The sequence below is a fragment of the Ictidomys tridecemlineatus genome, chromosome 2 (genome assembly GCF_052094955.1).
Source record: "Ictidomys tridecemlineatus isolate mIctTri1 chromosome 2, mIctTri1.hap1, whole genome shotgun sequence".
Taxonomy (NCBI): Eukaryota; Metazoa; Chordata; class Mammalia; order Rodentia; family Sciuridae; genus Ictidomys; species Ictidomys tridecemlineatus.
In genome coordinates, this window is record NC_135478.1 from 21501555 (window position 1) to 21525381 (window position 23827).

The 23827-nt window shown below is 36.2% G+C and overlaps 1 protein-coding gene across 2 annotated transcripts in view; it reads left to right on the forward strand.

Moving 5' to 3' along the window:
- Ulk4 (unc-51 like kinase 4) overlaps positions 1 to 23827 on the forward strand; it is a 496824-nt gene that overhangs the window by 324806 nt on the left and 148191 nt on the right. For both annotated transcript variants that reach the window (XM_040290054.2, XM_013361299.4), the window contains one exon: positions 21104 to 21270. In XM_040290054.2, coding sequence (XP_040145988.2) covers positions 21104 to 21270 — 167 coding nt within the window. The remainder of the gene's footprint in view (positions 1 to 21103; positions 21271 to 23827) is intronic.

Consider the following 23827-nt stretch of genomic DNA (forward strand, 5'->3'; position numbering starts at 1 on the left):
GTTCGAAAAGACAATCAGAACTAAACCTCAGCTGGTGGAACTTCCCATTTATATTTTTACATTAGCCCTGCTCTGACAGTACATCATCCTTTTCTCTGCTCACCTCAGTGGAGACAAGGCTTTCCATTTCTCATTAATAATTTTTTTCTTAACCTTTTCCACTACATATGTATGTATGTGTGTTTTTTTGTTGCTCTGATAGATTCGTATGTGTGTGTGCACACACGTCTGCATGCACATGTGTTTTTTTTTTCCATATGAATTGCTTTTTTTTCTCATCTGTTTGTTACTTAGCCTTGTTTTTACTTTGGAGGATAAAAATTTATGTGTGTTTGTTTTGGTTTGATTTTTTATTTCTTTGTTGGTATGTTTGTTTTGGTTCCTTTTATTACTCCTTCTCCCCCACCCCAATAGTCAAATTTTCTTGTTCCTTCTTCCTTTCACTCTTTAATTTTGGGTTTGCTTCTCTTCTATAGCCATCACCTGCTACTTCTCTACCGCATCTCCTCTGTTCACTTTTAAATATTTCAAATTCTTTTGCCTTCCTACCCCATTTTCTCTTCATGTAAGGATCTCTAATTTCATTATCTGATAGAACTATTTAGTTTATATAGTATCTACCCCCAACATTCAGGTTGATGTGCTTATTAATACAGTGGATAGCATATTAGACACTGCCATTTAATGTTAGATTTAGTTCATGTCTACTTATTGTTGATGCTGACCCCCTATTTCTCTTCAAGTGACAATTAATGTTATAATTGTATGGAAGGCAACTGACATTTATTTTAAGGCTTATTTGATTGTTACCATTATTGCTATTTCTTGCACCCCCTTTACTGAGAGGAACTTGGAAAGGGTTGAGATACTACAAATTCACAGGCTAGAGATCCTTCTGTTGAACTACACTCACAACTCAGCCATATTGTGAGGAAATCTAACTCTCTGCACAAACTAGCCCCACTCAACCTCCAACCACTTCAACATCAATAGGAGATACAATAACCAACACCAACAACCAGGCACCAAGATAGGAACAGCTAGAATGGGACTTTGGGTCACACTAATGAACATCTACCCTTATAGAAAAAAACTGAAATGTCCCAAGAATAAATAAGACAACTAAACACTGAAGGATACATCCTAATAAGAGTAAGAATCGATCTCAACAGATGTGCAAGTCCAAGACCTCTGAAAACATGAGGAAAAAAACAAACCAACAAGTTTTTCCCCAAAATTTACAGTTCCACAAAAAAAGAATTGACTGATATGAAAGTAGATGAAATTCCATAGAAAGACTACTTAAAAGGCTAATTATTAAGATGTTCTGTGAGCTAAAAAAAAATCATCTAAGGAACAAATTAAGAGAGCAAATACAAGAGGTAGAAAACTATTTTAATAAAGAAATAGAGACACTATAAAGAAACCAATCAGGACTTGGAAATGAAAGACACAATGAGTCAAATTAAAAATTTACTTAAAAGTATCACCAATAGATTAGATTATGTAGAAAATAGAACTTTAGGGCTCAAAGAAGGAACTTCGGGCCTTGAAGGCAGAATATATGAACTAAAAAATTCAGTATACAGTTGGGAGGGAAAAAGATCATGATCAAAATATACAAGAACTCTGGGACAACATCAAGAGGCCAAATTTCAAAGTCCATTGGACAGAAGACAACATAGAGATAAAACATCTCAATGAGGTGTAACAGGAAAATTTCCACATACTAGAAATAAGACAGACATATACATACAGAAGGCATATAGGACCCTAAATAGACAAGATCAAGAAAGAAGCATCAACATCAAAATACCGGTGAAAAGCATTGGGTAAGCCAGTAGGGTTCACTATAGACTTTTCAACTCAGACCATAAGATCAAAGAAGGCTTGACATGAAATTTTCCAAGCTCTCAGTGGCCACCCAAGATTGCTATATTTAGCAAAGCTATCTTTCAGAATTAGAATAAAATTTTTCATGATAAGGATAAAACAAAAGAATTCAGGAACACTAAGCCAGCAATATAAAAATATTTTAAAATACACTACATACAGAAGAACTCAAAAACAAATCCCAGAGTTCTGAAATGGATGAAACACTCTAGGATAAGCAACTAGCTAAATGAACTTTGAACCAAATTAAATACAGAAAGTAAACCAAAACAGGAAATACAAGCCTCTATTCATATTATCATCAAATCTAAATTGTCTTGTCTTCTGAATTAAGATATAGTTGGCAGAATTGACTTCAACAAGAAAACAAGTTTGAGGTATATGCTATTGGCAAGAGTCTTATTTCATGGGCAAAGATATTCATAGGCTGAAAGTAAAAGGATAAAAAAAAATCCATGTAAGTGGAGTCAGAAAACAAGCAGGAGTAGCTATTTTCATATCTAACAAAGGAGATTTCAAGCAAAAATTAATCAGAAGAGATGAAGGTCACTATCTACTGGTAAAGGGAACAGTCCAACAAGACGATATAGAAATTGTAAATATTTATGTCCCAAATATCAGTTCCCTTGATTACCTAAAAAAGACAATAACAAAATACTACTTGACATTGTCCTGGATAGATCCAATACAATAATACTGGGTGATTTCAAGAAAACCTTTTTACCACTAGTATGTCATCAAAATGTACTATCAATAGATACTTCTAACCTAAATAATACTGTAAGTGGACTGAATAGTCACCCAAAATCTCTTGTGTAAGACAATGCAAGAAGGTTTAGAGGTGAAATGACAGGGCTATAAGAGCTTAATCGATGAATTATTAACAGGGATTAACTGGGTGGTACCTATAGGCAGGTAGGTTGTAGTTGGTTGTAGCTTGTTGAGGTGGATCTTGTGTCAGTGGTAAGGGAAGTCTCAGTATCTCTCTCTCTTCCCCCTCCCTCCCAGTGGGCATTTCCTGAGTTACTTTCCTCCACTGCACTCTTCTGCCAGGGTATTCTGTCTTACTTCAGGCCCTGAGGGATAGAGTCAGCTATCTATGGGCGGAGACCTCTAAAACTGAGCAAAAATCTCCTCTAAAGTGGTTCCTCTAAAAGACCAGGTCTTTTGGTCACAATGACAATAAAGCAGACTAAAACATCTATAGAATATTTCACCCCAAAACAGCTAAATTCATTTTCTTCTCAGTGGCTCATGAAACCTGTTTGAATAGACCCTAGGTCATAGTGTAAGTATTAGCAAATATTTTTTAAAAATTGTGATTATCCTGTGCATCTTTTCAGATCATAATGGAATGCAATTAGAAATCAACAGCAAGAAATATGATAGAAACCACATAAACACTTGAGATTGAATAATACTCTTAGATGAGGAATGAATCATGGAAGAAATAAGAAATCAAATTCTTAGAAACAAATGAGAGCACAGATATAATATCAAATACTCTGGGACAATATGAAGGAAGTTCTAAGAAGAAAGCTTATATAGTGCTAAGTGCCTACATTAAAAAAAAAAAAAAAAGATCCCAAATAGTTAAGCGCTATACTTCAAGACCCTAGAAAGGAAGAACAGACTTATTTTTCAGTAAAAGACAGGAAATAATTAAGATCAGAACTTTAATGAATGCAATAGAGAATAAAAGTCAATACAAATTATAAATGCAACAAAGAGTTGGCTTTTTGAAAAGATAAAAAGTCAATACAAATTATAAATGCAACAAAGAGTTGGATTTTTGAAAAGATAAACAAGATTGATAAACCTTTAGCCTAACCAAAGGAACAAAACAAAAAACCAAAATACTAAATAAAATTAGAGATGAAAAAGGAGATTTCACTATAGACACTTCTGAAATCCAAAGAAGCATTAGAAACTATCTTGAAAATTTATATTCCAGTAAATTAGAAAATCTAGAAAACATTGACAAATTTTTAGACATATGTGACCTGCTCAGATTGAACCAGGAAAATATAGAAATTCTCAATAGTACAATATCAAGCAATGAGATTGAAGCAGCAATTAAAAGCCTTTCAACAAAGAAAGTCCCAGGACCAGATGAATTCTCAGCAGAATTCTTCCAGACCATTATAGAAAAACTACCACCAGTCTTTCTCAAATTATTGCATGAAATAGAAAGTGAGGGGATATTCCCCAAAACGTTCTCTAGGCAGTATAACCCTAATGCCAAAACCAGACAAGGACATATCAAGGAAATAAAACTACAGATCCATATCCCCGATGAACATCCTTAATGCAAAAATCCTTCATAAAGTAATAGCAAACCATAAAAAACACCTTAAAAAGGTAGGTTTTATCTCATGAGTGTAAGGTTGGTTCAGCATACACAAATTAATAAATGTAAATTTCCCTGTAAATAGAATTAAAGACGAGAATTATGACCATTTCAATAGATGCAGAAAAGGCCTTTGACAAAAAACAGCACCCATTCATGTTAAAAATTCTGTATAAACTAAGGATAGAAGGAACATACCTCAACATTATAAAGGCTATGTATGACAGAATCTAAGCGAACATCATAATGAAGGGAGAAAAACTGAAAATATTTCCTCTAAAATCAGGGACAAGACAAGGGTATCCACTCTCACTACTCCTATTCAGTGTAGTTTTTGAAACTCTAACCAGAACAATCAAGCAAGAGAAGTAAATTATAGTAATATATATAGGAAAAGAAGTCAGATTATCTGTTTGCTGATGACATGATTTTATATCTAGAAGACCCAAAAACTTCACTAGAAGATTTCTATATCTGATAAACAAATTCAGAAAGAAGCAGGATACAAGATCACCATTCATAAATTAATACCTTTCCTATACTCCAATAATGAATATCCTAAGGAAGAAATCAGGAGAACTATCCCATTCACAATAACTTCAGAAAGAAAAAAAATTAAAAAAATAGAAAAACTATAGAAGATTGAAGAAAGAGATTGAAGATCTTAGAAGATGGAAAAACCACCCATGTTCTTGGACAGGCAGAATTAATTTTGTCAAAATGGCCATCTTACCAAAAGTGTTTTATAGATTCAGTGTAATTCCCATCAAAATACCAGTGACATTCTTAATTAGAAAATCAGCCCTGAAATTCATTTGGAAGAATAAAAGACCCAGAATAGCCAATGTAATACTAAGCAAGAGCAGCACAGGAGGCATCACAATACCAGATCTCTATTTATGCTACAGAGATACAGTAACAAAAATAGCATTGGCATCAAAAATGACACAAGGACCAATGGAAATAGAAGACATAGAGACAAACCCATATAGTTGCTGTCATCTGATACTTGCCAAAAGTGCCAAAAATATGGTTGGAGAAAATGTAGCCTTTTTTAACAAATGGTTCTGGAAAAACTGGATTACCCATATTTAGAAGAATGAAACTATCTTTCTGTCTCTTACCCTGTCAAATCAAAATGGGTCAAAGACCTAGAAATTAGACCAGAAACTTTGCAACAAAAACACTCCAACATATTGGCATCAACACTCCAACATACTGGTATAGGTACCAACTTCCTTATCAAGAGCACTAAAGCTCAAGAAATAAGGAAGACTTAATAAGTGGGATAACATCAAATTAATTACTGCACAGCAAAGTAAATGACTGAGAATGAAGGGAAGCCTACAAAATGGGAAAAAAAATCTTTGCCTGCTACTCCTCTGACAGGGAATTCATATCCAGAATGCATAAAAAGCTCAAAAAACTTAGCACCAAAATCAAATAAGCTAATTACTAAATGGGAAAAATAACTAAACATACACTTCTCAAAAGAAATATAAATGGCCAACAAATATATGAAAAAATGTTGAGCATTTCTGGTAATCTGGAAAATGAAAATTAAAACTACATTGAGATTTTCTCACTTAGGTTAGAATGACAATTAGTCGTATAAATAATAATAAATGCGGTGAGGATACGGGGGAAAAGGTATGCTGATACCTTATTGGGACTGCAAATTAGTACAGTTGCTCTGGAAAGCAGTATGGAGATTCCTCAAAAGACTAGGAATATATAACTGCTGTATGACTCAGCTTTCCCACTCCTTAATATTTGTCCAAAAGATCTAAAATCGGCTTACTCCAGGGATGCAGCCCCATTTGTGTTTATAGCAGCACAGTTCTCAGTAGCCAAACCATGGGACCAGCCCACATGCCTGTTAGTAGATGAATAGATTTTAAAAATGTGGTATATATACACAATGGAGTTTTAGTCATAAAAATGAAATGATGACATTTGTTGGTAAATGAATGGAACTGGAGAACATCATGATGAGTGAAATATCCAGACTCAGAAAATCAAGGGTCAAATGTTTTCTCTCATGCAAGGAAGCTAAAGCAAAAGAGGAGAAAATAAGAGGGAGAGGTGCATATACCATGAAAAAGGAAGGAAAATCTTGGAGTAGAGGAAGGAGACTGAGAGGGAGACAAAAGATGGGAAAAGGGAGAAAATGCAGAGTGAAATTGATAAAATTATGCTATGTACACATATGAACACAACACAGTGAATTCTACCTTTATGTCTACAAAAGCACCATTTTGAAAAACAGTAGATAAGCCGGTATGGAACTGCACACCTGTAATCCTGGCGGTTTGGGAGGCTGAGGCAGGAGGATGTGAGTTCAAAGCCAGCTATAGAGACTTAGTGAGGCACTAAGCAACTGTCTCTAAATAAAATAGTAAATAGGGCTGGGGATGTGGCTCAGTGGTTAAGTGCCCCTGAGTTTAATCCCTGATACCAAAAAAAAAAAAAAAAGGAGGATACCAGTAGGGTAGAAGAGAGGGGACTATGGGGAGGGAGGAGGGAAGGGAAAGAGGAACACTAGAGACTAAAATGGAGCAAATTGTATTCTATGCATGTATGATTGTCTGAATGAACCTCACTGTTACAATGAGTTAATAAAAAGTTTAAAATATTTTACATGTTAAAAAATCAGGTAGTTCTATTGGGCATTGTCTATATTAAGGAATGCTATACATTGACTGGTAACAGTTTCTTTTTATTTCTTTGGGTTCACAAGTACATCATTTATAGATAATAATAATTTTAACTTTTTTTGTATTTTAGTTTATTTCATTTTCTTATTGCTTTGGCAAAATTAAACCTCCATGATTTTGAGAGAAAATTTGGAGAATAAGCTTTATTTTCTTGTTCCTGACATTAATGGATTTGCGTCTTCTGTTACCCTTGAGAGATAACCTACAAATAGATATGGCCAGATGATAAGTGAGAGTATAATTCTGATCTCCAAACTCCATAGTGATTGGCCCAGGAAGCCAAACCACCACCTCTGTAACAATTCCCCAAGTTAGTCACATGACTTGATCAATGACTTCAACTTACTTTATAACTTTTTCCCCAACTTTCAGCTTGGGACCAACCCTAGAAAGCCAAATATGCTCCCATGTTTGGAAAATTAATAAAAAATATGCTGTGCTTCTAGTTAGGCTACCTACCTCTAGCCTCCCCATGCCCATAGTTTCCATTCATAATGTCAAAAGGCTTCCTGTCTTTTCTCTTAAAGCTGTTCTATTCCTACCTGCCTCAAGTTTCTGCCAAACCCAAGTGATGATGCCAAGTCTCCTACTCTAGCAAGCTCTGAACAGCCTCTGCTTGTTCTCCTTTGGGTGACCTTTATTTATTTCTGCACATCTCCTAATTATAATGGAATTTCTTATTAATAATCAACAAGTTCCTAGAAACCCTCCTTTGGTCATGTTGTCAAGTCAATAACTTGGCACATGTTACTTAAACACATACTATACTATGAGTCTTAATGCAAAGTTTAAGTGATACAGAAGTAACCCAAATTGATATGTTTCCTGCTCCTATAGAACTTATGGTTGAGGAGGAAATTGGATATTCACCAGATGAGTGAACATATATTTGATTAGGGGTGAATGGGAGAAAACTGAGAAGGAGTGGCCAGGCAGGAGACCAGTAGAGTAGTGTGTCCAGTAAGCTAAGGAAATGCAAGTTTTCCAGAAGGTTGAATATGTTAAGAGAACATAGAAATCGGGTACAAGGAGATAAGGAATAAGGGCTGAATTATTCTTGTTTGCTTTTACCCACGTTTCCCTAATTTTTTTCCCTGTGTTTTTATTTCAGCCAACTTCATCTTTTACATTCATGTTTAAGTGAACATTTAGAAGTCTCCTTTTAACTTGAATTGATTTTCAGTGTAACTTCAAATACTTTGGAAACTTGATATGTAAAAGCTGCATATCAAATTCTTCCTAACTAATATTTATTTTCTCCACCAAACAACTGAAAATGAAATGCGCTCCCTGCTGATTGTTGTCATTTTCTTGACAACACTGGTGTTGAATATCTAATGTGGTTCTGCATCTCCTGCAACATCAGCCAGCATGAGCTTGCTGTGACTGGCACCTGTTAATTAACTATTGCAGAAAGATGCCACTGAAGTAGAATATTGTCATGGGATGATACACCTGCTGTGTACAAATGTGAAAATAAGTTTTGCAAAGTATGATTCCTATGAAGCAGATTTGTTTTTAAGGTAGAATGCCTGGTGCCATAGTGATTTTTCTATCCCTTCTTTTTATTTATTTTTGTTTTTTTAAAAAGCCCTGTGTTTCTCTAGTGATGGGAGGGATTCGGCTTTTCAAGTGAAGCCCTCTCCTTTATCTTTCATATCTTTTTCTGTCATGGATTTTATTTTTATATACACATCTGACTTTTTTTTTTTACATTCACACTTCAGACTTACTAGATAATCTTAATTTCTTCCTTTTCTATTTCTAGTCCTTTTAGTTACAGAAAAGCAATCTCACATGGTGGGCACTAACATACACCATGGAGCCACATGGCTGTGGCAAACTACCTTTCTGAGCCTGAATTTCATCCTTTGAAATGGAGTTATTGAAGGATGTGGGTTAAGTCACTGAGAATAATAGCTGGTACCTGGTAAGGATCATAAAAGTATTTGCTATTATTAAAGTTTCTCTGTACTGCCTTATTGCAATGTCTGTGTTTAGGTTTTGATTACTGATTTAGAAATGGTAGTCACGGTTTCTTCTATGAGTTTATTGAAAATGTATGGAAATAGTTTTTAATATAGAGTTCTAACAGGCTTAAAGATAAATATGATTCAGTTGTCACATTCTTTTTTACAATAATAAAATCAGAAATCACATGAAGCTTTTTTTTTTTTTTAATGAGGAGTGCTATAGTTAGTATTTTGAAAATCCCACAAAGGCCCACATGTTAAAGGTTTGGTGCCCAGCCTGTGCTATGTTGGTGGTGGTGGAACCCTTAAAAGGTGGGACCTAGTAGAGGGAAGTTGGGTCATTGGGGCTATGCCCTTGAAGATAATTGGGACTCCTTCTCCTTCCTCTCTCTCTCTCTCTTTGCTTTCTGGATGCCATGAGATGAACAGGCCTCCTCTGTCTCCTCCTCATGATGTATTGTGCTATCACAGGCCCAAAGGCAATAGGACCAAGTAACCACAAACTGAAATTCTGAAACCACAAGCCAAAATAAACCTTTTTTCCTTATAAGTTGATAGCTCAGATATTTTGTCACAGTAATGCAAAACTGACTAACATAAGGAGATTGAAGCTCAGTAACACAGGTTGTTGTAGTGCAGGATTGGGGTCTGCATCTCTAGGCTCCCAGTCCAATATGATTTTTTTTAACTATAATTTAAAAAATGCTGTTTTCTTCCTGTTTTGTCCAACCAAAATTTAGCCTATTTTTAAAATTTCTAATAAAACAATATATTGAATATGGAATGTCTCCAGTATTATCAAACTGCTTCTCTAAATTCTCAGTTTATCAGTTGATGGCAAATCAGAAGTACATCTTTTTTACTAGGAATAGTAGCTAAGGACTGCTTGGTAAAGATGGCAGACCAAGCCAAGGCAACTTCTTTTGTTTCCTCCATAGTTCCCTGTTGCCATAGTAACAAGGCCATAAATTTAGTGGCTAACAACACAAAAGTTCTCTTATGGAGTCAGAAGATTAAAGTCTAGGTGTCGGCAGGATTTTATTGCTTCTGGAAGCTTTTTGTTTCCTTGCTTTGAAAAAATCAAGTTGAAAAATTTCCAGGGGACACCTGCATTCCTTGACTATTATCCCTTTCTTTCAATACTCAAATTTCTCATCTCTGTCACCACTCCTACTGCTGCTCATTCTGATCTCCTGCATCCCTCTTATGAGGACCCTTGCGATTCATTAGGAAAACTTAGATAATCCAGAATAATCTCCCCATCTTGAGATTTATGATCACGTTTTCAAAATCCTCTTTGTCATATAAGATCCTATTCAAAGGTTCCAGAAGTTATCGTGTGGTTATATCTTCAGTGGGATGATTGGTGGGGGTGGGGGGATGGGCATTTTTCAGCCTTCGTGCTGTCAAAGTACCATTTCAATGAGTTTTATGAATTATTAACTCCAGGGAGGATAAAAAGTAAATGCAAAAATAATCATAATTTCCTACATTATTTATTTGGAAATAGTGTTCGTATAATCATATCAATATAATTACTAACTATTCATCTGATCAAAAGTAAGAGATAAGCATAGTGAGGAGGTAGGAGTGGGAACTGTGCACTTGTGAGATAGGAATGGAGAAAGAGAGCAGCATTTTCCTATTCCATAATAGAAAGTCAATGGAATATGCCTGAAACTGAAAAGAATATTGATAGAGCATTGCTAATATATTCGAAGAAAATAAGATTGAGTAAAAAATGTGAACGATGTTGCCTCTGGAGAAGAGGAAAGAGACCAGGGACTGCTCTACAACTTTGGACTCCTATAAAAATGATAAATAAATAACAGATTGAAAGAAAAGGAAGGAGGGAGAAAAAATAATGGATGGAGTCAAATTAAAACTATTAAACTGGAGACTGTTAATTAAAATTAGACTCCTTCATTAAAAGAAGATTTAAAATCACAAAAAACTTTCCAGTTCATTGTATTGTTTAAGATTCATGCCTGCATATATCAGAAACTTAAACTGGCCAAGTTTAAAACAAAAAAAAAGTTTTAGTGCAGGCAAAAGCCATTCTTGAGCCCTAGATTGGCTGGGGCTGGGAGCCTGGAGCTGGCACTTGAAGCCCCTCTACCCCAAGTCTCCCTTCTCTGGCCATCCCTTCCTTTTTCATTCTTGGTACAGCCCAGCTCCTGGAAACTATCCTTGGGATGAGGCATCATCACTTCCATTTGTGGTTTTCCAATGTGAGATGGTGTTTCTCAGAGCAGTTCCCTCTTCTCCTTCCTTATACTGTGTCTGGAACTCCAGGGAAGGAATTGGTGGAATGTTTCCTGCACAATAACCACATGGTGGCTGATCTTCAGTTTTCCCTTCTAGGGATTGTTAATGATATTATGGAATTATATTTTTGAAATAGGACACTACAGTCATTTGAAACAATGAGTTAGCCATACATATATGTGTATGTGTATATAATAAGATGCCTTTGATATATTATTCAGTGAGGAAAGTAAGTTGTAAAATATATTCTGTGCATGATGCATAGTCTGTGTATTTACATATATTTCATATGCTTAGAAAGAAACTGTCGAAAACTGGTGAATTTGAGGAAAAGATGTCAGCAAACTGTTCATTGTCTATATCACTTTTACACACAAGTGCATACATTTGCATTGTTTGAATTTTTGAGTATGATAAGAACAAATGAAAATGGGAATTTACCTATAATGAGTATATATTGCTTTTATAATAAGAAATAACAGGAGAAATCTTTACCAATTTGCATTGCCTACAGGATACAATCTAGGGCCTTCTATCCTGAAAGAGTCTCAACAGTCTTAATACCAATTCACTCTAATCTTCTGCCCTAGCCTCTTAGCTGTCCTTCACAGATCTTCTACTTGAGCCTTCCTACAAGTTTTCTGAATAAAGCATATTCAAATTCCAAATAGAAATCTTTCTCACTGTGTATTGAACAAACCCAGGGTGTCTTTCCTCTTCCCTTTGGTAGTCCAAATCCAGATGTCTGGAAGTCCTTTCTTCCCCACAGGTACTTTCCCTGCCTTCCTTTTGATCTTCATTTCCTCCAACAAGTGGCACCAACCTAGTACCTTATTTGAGGTGTTGATGTCTTTAGGCCCTGAAGGGAAGGAACCATTATTAAGTGTTGTAGTTTTTCCATTGTCCAGTATTGTAAAATGAGCATTATCTGCTCAGCATATTGAGAATTAAGCAGTGAATGAAAACAGTTGCAGGGTTTTTCCTAGATGTTTACCTGCCATCTCAGAGATAAATGACAGGAGGTTCCAGAGGATGTGCAAGGGCTGAATTGAAGTCAAAATTAAATTAGACAAAGCTTGCAGGCTTTCAGGGAAGAACCCAGGCAGTATTGCTGCTAAGGGATCCTCCCCACCAGAGGATTTCTTTTCCTGCCTCTGCATCCCTCTCATTCTTTTTTTTTTTTTTTTTTAGAGAGAGAGAGAGAGAGAGAATTTTTTTTAATATTTTTTAGTTTTTGGCAGACACAACATCTTTATTTGTATGTGGTGCTGAGGATCAAACCCAGGCTGCACGCATTCCAGGCAAGGTGCTACCGCTTGAGCCACATCCCAGCCCCTGCACCCCTCTCATTCTAGTGCTTTCCTGAGTACTAGAATATATGATCAATCATTTATTACTCATCCATTCCTTGGCAGAAGTGGGAAAGCAAGTTTGTATACCTTTGAGTTAATATAATTTATCTTTTTAATTGATCATGAACAACATTATGTTTTAAGTTTTAGATGTGAAATTAGTGTCCACTTCTAGTCAGCACAGTTGTACACACACATAATCCCAGAGATTCAGGAGGCTGAGACGGAAGGAGTGCATGTTTAAAGCCAGCCTGGGAAATTTAGAAAGACCCTATCTCAAAATCAAACATCAAAAAGGAGCTAAGGATATAGCTCAGTGGTAAAGGAACTCTGGGTTCAGTTCCCGGTACCTTTCCCAATGAAATTAATAATCCACTTCTCACAAAATTGTTTCTATATTCTCACAAAATTGTTCCAGGTATATTTAAGGCAGTCCTAAGCCACTTTAGCTGAGTAATCAAAATGAGTCTGTCTTCAGTGCAAAAAATACCTTGTGTGTTAACAAACTTCTCATTTTGGGATTTTATAATTGAGTTCATTCTCTAAAACTTTTTATTCTCAAGTATGCAACTCGGGCCTCTTTCTGGCCACAGAGATTTTATGTAGTTAAAATTTAGGGACTCTGCTTAAACCAGAAAAGGGCATTGCAGTCTCTTAGGATAAGTACCCAGAATTCATTACATACTTGGAATAATTCAATATAATATATTGGGCTCATCATATGATTCCAGGGATAGTTGTGCTATCCGAAGGGAGCTGAGCCAGTTTGTTTTGTAAAATACTCTCATGTACAAAGTTTTGTTAGGAAAGTGATTTAAATAAAAGTTCTGAATACAGAGGTCCTTTGGGTTGGAAGAAAATAATTAAAACGTTAGCCTCAGGCTATAGTCAAGGAGCCCATGATCCATGAGATTCTTTCATATTACATGTCCAGTGAGTTGCTTTACTTGTGAACTAGCTAGTCACACTCATGGAGCTAAACTTGTTTGATATCCCACCCATGACTGGGGAAAGGCAAACTCCCAGCCCTGGTGCTTGGCAGAGGGAGGGGCGAGGCCTTTAGATGAAGAAGCCAAAACTCCATGCTACAGAAACTGCAAAGTGGGAAGGGAAAATATGTAAGAGGCATCAAAGCCAGGGACGTTGGCCTGGCAACAAGCACAGTGTGATACCTGTGGCCTCTTACGAAGTGCCTCAGCCAACCTGTGAGAGCATGTTGGACATGTGCTTAACAGGGCTGGAATAGCAGACACAATTATCTACTGTGAAATGGCTTGGAAATTATTAAACCTCAGGGATATTTGGATGTATTTTCATTTGGGTCATTTCTGCTCATGGGCCTTTGACCAGGAGAGGTTGAGTGCATTTGGATGCTGCACGACTCAGAACCCCACAGCTCACCCCTGCCTCCACTTAAACCCTATTAGTGTGACCAAGAGGGGCATTGCCACTTTCATCACCCTCCAAGATTTTCTCTGCTTTTAAAAGCAGACTTTTATCTCGGCTGATTTAATGTTAGTTCTAGTTTTGGTGGTTAAGCATTGGTCAATGTGGGCAAGAATGACTTACCTACATTGAATTTTACAGATGCTTTTATATTCCTTTTCCAGATGTTCTGCTGAGGTTGACTTTAATGATCCCTAGAAGAAATGACCACATGTTTGCATGCTGTAAATGTAAAATTATCCAAAAGAAAGATTCTATTTTGGGTGGTTGCATTGGGATTTAAAGTGTTGTGTTCAAATCATTAATGTTACAAAATTGAAGTACTTTCAAAAGCTTAGTTCAAAGTATACTTTTAAATTAGCTCTCTACTCCTACACATTTTGAAAAAAGTAATAATATAAAAAGGACACAGTGACCGGAGCTGGGAACAACTCATGCACATTAATATTCCTGGAACATTAAACACTTGAAAATAACTTATGGGGATGATTCCTTTAGGGATTTGCTTGTAATTAATACAAAATAATTCTTGATTTTTTTGATGAGTTAGTTATAATTAATGCAAAATCATTCATGGGTTCTTTGACTTAATGAATTTCTTTAGAAATGTTGGGATGAAGTATTAAGAAGTAGTTATGATGGCACTTGACCAGGGGACTTGGAGTACTAGAATGCTGTCGAATATGCCTTTATACAATTCTGAGGGAGATGACAAGAAAGCAATGCACAGAATCCTATTTTATTATGCTGGTCTATGCAGGGTGTTACTTTTAGCTACTGGAGACAAAAGTTGGTCTTCTGGTCTCGAGACAATTTTGGCTGCAGCTTATCCTGTTTATTTGCCTCAGTGTTTAAGCTTCAGTCTTTAAAATATTATGCAATAAAGGGTACCTCTTACCTCAAGTAGGTATGCATTATTTAGAACCAGCAGAAAGAAGCAAGAGGAATAAAAAGGGGCTGTACCTTTACCAGGGTCTGAAGCAGAGCTGACCTAAACCATGAATAGTTTCTGCCCCCCCACCTCTGACTGAATCTAATCAAGAGAGTATACTGGTATTCCTACCAGTAAACTAGTACAAGGGTTTTCTTTCTCCATATTCTTACTAACACTGATCTCTTTTTTGACCATAGCCATTCCAGCACATATAAGGGTCTGTTTTTCTTCCTCTTATTGAATCTCTGTTATACATTTAGGCCTCTTGATGGTCTCCCATAATTCTCATTTGCTTTATTCATTCTCTTGCTGTCTTTTTTGCTTCTCTGATTTGATCATTTCAAATGTTCTGTTTTCAAGTTCACTAATTCTTCATCTTGATCTAGGTTTTCACTGAATCTTTCTATTGGATTTTTTTCTAGCCTCATTTTGTGTCTTATTTTCCAAAGTTCATGTAGTTGTTTAAAAGAAAACTGTAAACAGTCATGCATTTCTTTATTTTGGGGATACATTCTAAAAAGTGCATCATTAGGCAATTTTTTTGTGCAAACATCACAGAATATATTTATACAAACCTAGGTAGAACCACACAGGCAGACAGCATAGTATAGCCTATTGATTCCCAGATTGTACTTAATATTGTAGACACTTGCAACACAATGATGTATGTGTAACTAAACCCGTTAAACATAAAAAATACAGTAATGGGCTGGGAATGTGCCTCAGGCGGTAGCGTGCTCGTCTGGCATGCGTGCGGCTCAGGTTCGATCCTCAGCACCACATACCAACAAAGATGTTGTGTCCACCGAGAACTAAGAAATAAATATTAAAAATTCTCTCTCTCTCTCTCTCTCTCTCTCTTTAAAAAAAAATACAGTAAAATGTATAAAACATAATACATGGCATACCTGTCTAGGGCACTTACCATGAATGGAGCTTACAGAACTGGAAGTTGCTTTGGGTGGCTCTAGAAATAGTAAGTAATGTCAAAGCCTTGGCATTATTGTGCATGACCATAGGGTTTATAAGCATTGTACACTTAGGCTAAGCTATATTCATTCAAAGCTTTTTTTCTTTCTTCAAATATAAATTAGCCTCAGATTATAGTAACTTTTTATTTTATAAGCTTTGCAATTTTTAATTTTATGGCTCTTAAATTAACATTTAGCTTAAAATGCACATGAACAGTTATACAAAAAAATGTTTTTATATACTTATTATATAGTATTTTCTAGTTAAAAACTAAGACACAAACACATTAGACTAGGCTTACATAGGACCAGGATCTTCAGTATCATGGTCCCCCACCTCCATATCTTTTCCCACTGAAGGTCTCCAGGGGCACCAACACAAATGGAGCTGTCATCTCCTAAGGTACCAATGCCTTCTGGGATTCCTAGTGAAGAACTTGCCTGAGGCTGTTTTACAGTTAACTTTTTTTTCTATAAATAAAAGGAGCCCATTAAAATAATAATAAAGAGCATACTATAGCAAATATATAAATCAGTAACAGACATTTATTTTCCTTATCAAGTATTATGTACTTCACATAATTGTGAGTGGCTGTACTTTTGTACTCCCATTAGTGCTTTAGGTTTGTTTAAATCAGTGTCACCAAAAATCCATGAGTTATGCATTGTGCTGAGATATTACTATGGCTGTTATATCACTAAGCAACAGAATTTTTTAAATTCCATTTTAATCTTATGGAATCACTGTTATATTTATAGTGTATCATTAATGAACATATTATGTGGTATATTACTGTATTCTTTTTAAAAAATATTTATAGTTGTAGATGAACACAATACCCTTGTTTTAGTTTTTTTATATGCAGTGCTAGGCAAGCACTCTACCCCAGCCCATGACTGTATTCTTGTTGCTCATTGAATATTAGAGAATCATTCTAAGTCATTTGTGTTGTTTTATATATCTCCTTTAGGGTCTATTGTTTGAGTTCTGTTGGTTTCTTTTGGAGGCATCATGGTTTCCTGATTCTTTGTAATCCTGTTTCTTGCATTGGTGTCCACACATTTGAGGAGATAGCTACCTCTTCTTTTACAGGTATTCTTTGGCAAGAATCTTCACTATTTAGTTTAGCTGTGACTCTGGATGGACTAAATGATAATGACTCTAGGCAGGCATTGTATGCTTCCAGTTTCTCTAGTGTGTGGCCCACTGCCTTTGCTCTGAGTTTGAATGGTTCAGGTGGCGGGTCTCTGCCATCTGACTGAGCTCTGTAGTCAGGCTACAGCTGCCTCTGATTGAACTTGACCTCAAAGCATATTCTCTAGCTAGATGGTACCACTGTTTGAGTTCATCAGTTGGACAAGGTGCAGGAGGTGCCCTGAGGTTGGGTGGACTCACTGATTGGGATGGATGGGGCCAATTGCTATCTTCAGTGGATATGCATATTTGAGGTTTGCCTCCCTGCCTAGGCAGGACTTGAAGATGGACTTTGGGTTGAACACTTTTAAACTTTTTGATATGGCAAATCTAACCCCTGCTCTTTGCAAAAAATTGTTGCTATAGTTTTCTCCCTCCTTATGTGGAGCCCTAGGTTAAGGTTCAGTGATGGTCCTGCAGACTTGATATTCAAGGATTCAAGCCAGGTAGAAATCACCACTTCTAGTACTGACCAGTGGAGCTTTTCAGATGGGCTTGACTGTCAGCATATACTTCTGACTGGGCAGTATGCTGGCAGGTACATAGAACTACCACCAAGATCTGCATGCTGACTACTGTGAAGTCTGTCTCCCTTCTTTGTTTCCACTCTACTCCTGGTGGTCTAACTATGACATTTATCCCTGTGTTCCCCATTAGGTGGAATAGGTGAGGGCTTCCTGAGGAGCATCTCAAAGAGGTAGAGGAGCTGGATTTCACCTCTGGTTCTCTTTTCCCTCTTTATAGTAAATTATTGTCCCTGGGGGAAACTTCTTTGTTGGACTCTGTGTCCACTTGGAGAGGGAGAAGGGTGATGCACAGAGAGACCATTTCTCTTACCCTTTTCATGCAGTTTTTATTCAGTTCTGTGGACCATAAGGTGTGTCAGGCAGATTGTCTGTTTTTATTTTTTTTTCCACTAAGGTGTTCTCTTGGGATAGTTGCTGTTTGGCCTTTCTATGGGGTAGTGAACTTGGGCCTTCTATTCTTCTATCTTAACTGATCTTCAGTTAGACATTCTTGACATCCCCTTTTCTTTTTAAAATTCTAATCATTCCTTGATATTCATGGCCTTACATAATCCTGATTCCTGCTCTAGCACCTGTGCCTCCATTTCCTGTTTCCCTGACCATTTCTGGGATTTATTCAGTCCTCAGTCTTTGCCTCTCAATCTTGCCCGTCTCTTCTGAACTTTTTTGTTCTCTCCAGTCATCTCCCACCTCCCCTTTCCCAGTCTGAACTGCTACTTAGACTTTAGGGCTTACTTTCCAACTGCCTTTGCAAATCAACACTTTGGATGCCCTTCTGTTATCTCAAACTCAGCATATTTTAAAAGCTAACTTATAGTTCCTAAAAAATTTACTTCTTCATTTCTTCCAGTAAGCATATGTACTACCAGACACAGCAAGGGCTCAGTTAATGTTCTTATTATCCCAGGGAAAACCACACACACCTCTTCATTTATCTTCTTAAACATTTCTCTAGTATATCACAATCTGTTTTTTTAACTCTGCATTTAAAAATAATATGTAATAAGTATAATTTATATGCAGTGAAATATGCTAATCTTACATATAAAATTCATTTAATTTTAAAAAAGCATACATGCTTGTAACCAGCATCCCATCAAATATAGAACATTCCTGTCACCATAGAAAATCCTATTCTGCGCCTCTCCCAGAAGCAAGTGCTGTTCTGATATAAATCAACAAAGACGGGTTTTCTTTGAAATTTTAAACAAATACGTTCATATCACTCAATTTGTAGACTTTTTCTTTGTTTCTAGGGTCTGTGTCTCAGCATTGCTTTAGAGATTTGTCCATTATTGTTGTGGGAATCAGCAGTTCATTCCTTTTTAGAGTATTCTATTGTATAAAATTATCATTTTATACAATGATAAATGTTTTGAACATAATGTATTTTGTATATTAAGAAATAATTTTATTAGGTGGTAATGACAGTACAGGTCAAACAGTTTTATCCGTTGAGCTATACTAAAGTATTTACAGAAGAAATAAGGTATCTGATTTGCTTTAAAATAGTTTTAATAACAAGTGGATAAAACAAGATTGACAAAATGTTGATAATTGTTGAAAAAAGGGTTCATTTTACTGAACTGTCTCTAACTTTCTTTGTTTTTGTAATAAATAGTTGAGACATGAAAAACATATATATTGACCCTAAGTGAGAGTTCTGGCTCTGAAGAAAACTGAAAATGTGGCTGAGATTGGTCACCTAAAATCATATTGGTGGTTCTTTCTGGCATTATCACTATAGTGAAAAGGATTTTTGCCTCATACTTCTAATCTCATTTGAACACCTTCCCCGGGGAGCTGGTGACTTCAGTGTGCAAAATCAGAGCTGGGCACTTCTTGCTTTATTTTTTTCCCGTAGCAGGCTGGAAAGTCTTCCCTTCCCAGAAGGGATTTGATTGCATTCATCCTTTTAAGGAAGGATGTTCTGATATAAAACTGAATGAACATGGGGAGAACATTGTGGCCTGCCAGTGGTTTACTCTGATTCAAGCTGTATGTAGATGGCTGCTCATGGGTCACCTCTGCTTTCTGAAGAGCCACTTTCTTCTCTGCTGCTCCAGGCTGGACACCACCAGTTTTCTGTATGATATGCTATAAATTCCTCAGGAACCCCAGAAGGGATACACCTTCTCTTGTAGTACATGCTTACCAAATACTTCATTTTAAAGTCTTTCTACCCCATCTGCATCTCAGGGATGACAAGTACTATTTCATAGCATGCACAAAAGTGATGCATAATAGCTGTATGGAGAATGCCTGGTCATGCCTGGTTTCTCTGCACTTTGTCATTGGTGATATGTGCTATAAGACTTTGTCATTTAATAAAGAGACTTTGACAATAATTCATTCTACTTTCTCTTCAAGTGTATTTATCTTCAACCTTAGGGATCAATTTTTTTTTTTAAAAGCACCTTGTTAATTGTGTCTTATACCTGTTTTTGCCACAAGGAGTACAGTTTTGATGACTTTGTAATTTTGGTGTGTCTTTGCCTTTAATGACAACTAGTTGCTTTTATAGTTGACAAGAAAACTAGATTGGTTTGCTGGAAGCAACAATATGCCCTGTCTGGAAGAGATGCCAAAGCTTGAATGGCTGTGGCTGGCAGGGTTTCCATTCATTTGACCTGGGGGCTGGGGGTAAATGGATTGTGGATCGAACGCCATCCAGTTTTCAATACATGTTGTATTTCTTTACCATTCTCTCTCATAATCTGCTTGTGTAAGACATTGTTTTTGGAAAAAAAAAAATTTTAAAGAACATTTTGATGTTTCACTGGTGCCCAAGGTCTTATTCATTATTTAGTTTTACATCATTTTATTTTAATCACATTTATATCGCATTCATTTTTATAAATTCAAAGGCTAATGCTAAATAATAATAACAATAAAAATGCCAAGGTAAATGTAAATAATAATGTTACCAAAATGTGAAAATGTATTTGTTATGGCAGATATCATAAAACTAAAAGTTGATGAGAACCAGCTGTACTTTTAATAGGCTTGCAGAGTCAAAATGATAGGACATGGCAATTTCTAAATTTTAAATTTCTTAAAATCATTATTAATCTTACATTGTTTAAATTCATGAGAAAAAAATTACTTTTTTGCATTATCTTCTGGAAATAACCCACTTACTACTTATAGACCTCATGAGATGATGGGTCCCATCATGGTCCCTAATTTTTTAATTGAAGAATGCTGACCTCCAATGGGGAATCTGGGGACAGCATGTTTGTGAATAACACTTTTTCCTTCAGTGTCAGAATCCTCTGATTATTCTCTAAGTGTGTTTTGGGAACCCTTGCATCAGAATCACTTGCATCTTAAATAGCTTGCCCAGTGAATATAGTTAAGTGTACTGCTTAGGATTGGAAGTTTATGCAACATAGAGTAAGAATGCCTCTCTGTGTGGTTCATGTGATACATTGTTTTATGATGAGTGTTTTTTCCTTTTTTTTTTTTTATCCTCAGGACTTGTCAGTCACGTCTGTAATCTATTCACTGAAACTGCCACACTGTGCTTGGATGTGGACAATAAAAACAACAATGAGATGGCAGCCACACTGCTATTTTCCCTGCTTGATATTTTGCATGGCATACTGACGTATACATCCAGCATTGTACGCCTGGCTTTGCAGGTAGAGAATCACTTTTCTTACATCTTGAACAATCCTACTCCAAGTCACACTTTCCTCTTTGTTGTTTCTGATGAGTATTATCATTTTAAAAATAACATTTTATTCAAGACTACCAAAAGCCAACTTGGGATGACAAATGTCAAGAGAAGATTTGATCACAAAATCCTAAGGGAAGGCAAGAGAGGCATAGTAAGCAAAGACTTAGCATTAGTTGGGAAATTACTTCTGTCTAAGGAAAGCACTTCCCTGAGGTTCATCCTAGGGCAGGCCAAGTAGGGTGCAGACTTTCATGTCCAGAATTCATCAGCAGGAGGGGTTAGCTTTCTAGAAATAATGGATTGGAAGTTTTTGCACGCACACACATTTGATGTAATAAGATACATGTAAACATGTATGTATATCATATAAACTTTCTCATTTGCTTTCCCTTATAACTGTTAACATGGAATTGTGAGGTGATTTGAAGAATCAGAGGTATATTCATTGGCTATAGAAAAATTCAGTTGGTCCTGAAGTCTAACTGTGCTTACTTAGTATCATGTCCTAAGGACAGAAGGAGATGTGGTTTTATTGAGTGCTTTCATGTGATATGTCTCCACATGCCTAATTCATTTGATGTTCTCTCCTAGCCAACTGACTCAGCTGATTTCTTAGATCAAGAGAAAGGCACATAGCCAATGTTAATTCATTGTGATGTTTAAAAGCCTGGTAAAATTACAAGAGAGGTATATCAAATAGTAGCATCCTAGCTCAGATATATGCAGGAGCTAAAGTTGAACTGAACTGTTTTGATACCTTGCCAGGAGTCAGAGTAGCAGAGCCAAGAATGAATCCCTAGACCCTAGGTTATCACTATGATATATGGTATCTTTTATGCACTGTTAAGCCAGTCAAGTATTTGGCTTGTCGAGTATGATTTAATAAATAATTCCACAATCCTTGGAACAAATCTGGTAGTTACTAAGTGTTCAACCCAAATTATAAAGCCAGTAAGTTAACATGGCCTTCGTATTATCTTGTTATTTTTATTTGCTCATCTATAATCATCTTAAATTAACAGAAAAGCATTTTAAGTATTTTGGGAATCTTGAGTTACTGTATTTTTTTCTAGCTTTTCCTTTTTTCTACAGAGTCTGTCTTCAGAGAATATAAAACTACAGTGGTAGTTTTATGGAATTCTTCAAGAGATAAATGCCTTGGTGATATCAGTCTATAAAAGACTATGTCTTGTAAATTGTAGGTTAATAAAAAGGATCAGAAGTTAAAAAGCCCAGATAATAGAAATTCTCCTTTGTCACAAGTGATGAGATATATATTTAGGGGTATTTAAAAGAAAACTCCTTAATACAAATGTTTTCAAATTATCTTTTTTTCCGTTGGCTACTGTGCCAATAGATCATTGGTTTTAATTTTTTTCATATTTTTTAACACTGCCTTTTAATGCAATCATCTTTCTGAATCCTTCCTTATAATATCTGTCACATATTGCTTTGGCCTCGACCTCTGGCTTTGATCTCCATGATACCTGGCAACAGTCTGAAAGAGGTAGAGTCCTTGAGACTGAGTTAGGGGAAAGAGTTGGGGAAAGAAATGGAGTGCTCATCAAAGGCATAGCCACCTGAAACACGGAGCTGTAAGTACTTTGCAAAACCATCAGTCACCTTTTCCATTTACAAAATACTCCACACTAGGGATTCTTCTGCACTCAAAATCTCTATCTACTTTATATAGAAACTTCTTTAAAGTAGAATTGAAGAGTGGCAGTGTGTAAATTATAAAAGTGGTTAGATTTATGAAGTACTTTTCTTTTCCAAGGAAGAGAGTGGTTTGATCCATGAGTAGTGAGTGTAGGCAAGTGTCAGAATCTCCATCTAGAGTAAAATCACTGCCCCCAAGTTTCCCTGAGATTCAGCATTGGTCCAATTTTAACCCTCTGAGTGTTATGTGTGACATATAGAGAGGTAGAAAATAATGTGCTTTAGATTCACTGGTGTGGTGAAGTGTTGGGCCTTGCAAACTGGAATATCTTCTATTCAAGGGCCAAGCACACCTGTGTGGGCCTGAACAAATCACTTTACCTGTTTGAGTACCGCTTTTCTCATCTGTAAAGCAGATATGATAACTACTCTGCAGAGTTGTGGTGAAACTCAGTATGTATGTATAAATATTAAGTGTCTTACATATACTTGGCTCAGGAAGTTAGCCAGTAATTGGTTGCTGTATCATAAACAGCAACAAGAAGAAAGGTACTCAATTTCTTGTCTATAACGAGCTTACTGTGGACCATGACTTCCTCATTTCTGTGTCCTGCTGTGTGAGAGGGCCCTTAGTTCATATTTGCTGATTAACTCCTAGCAGGCTTGTGAGTTATTAGTTTGGTGGTTTATTTTGTACTTAGGAGCCTAGCATAGGGCTAGGCACCTATAATTTAAGTAGAGGTCAAGAAAGAAAAGGGTGTTCGCTGTCAGGGAGCTTACGGTTTAGTAAGGAAAATGGTCAATACACAAATAATAAGCCAATTTTCATTTTATTGTATTGAGAAAAATGCAACAATTGA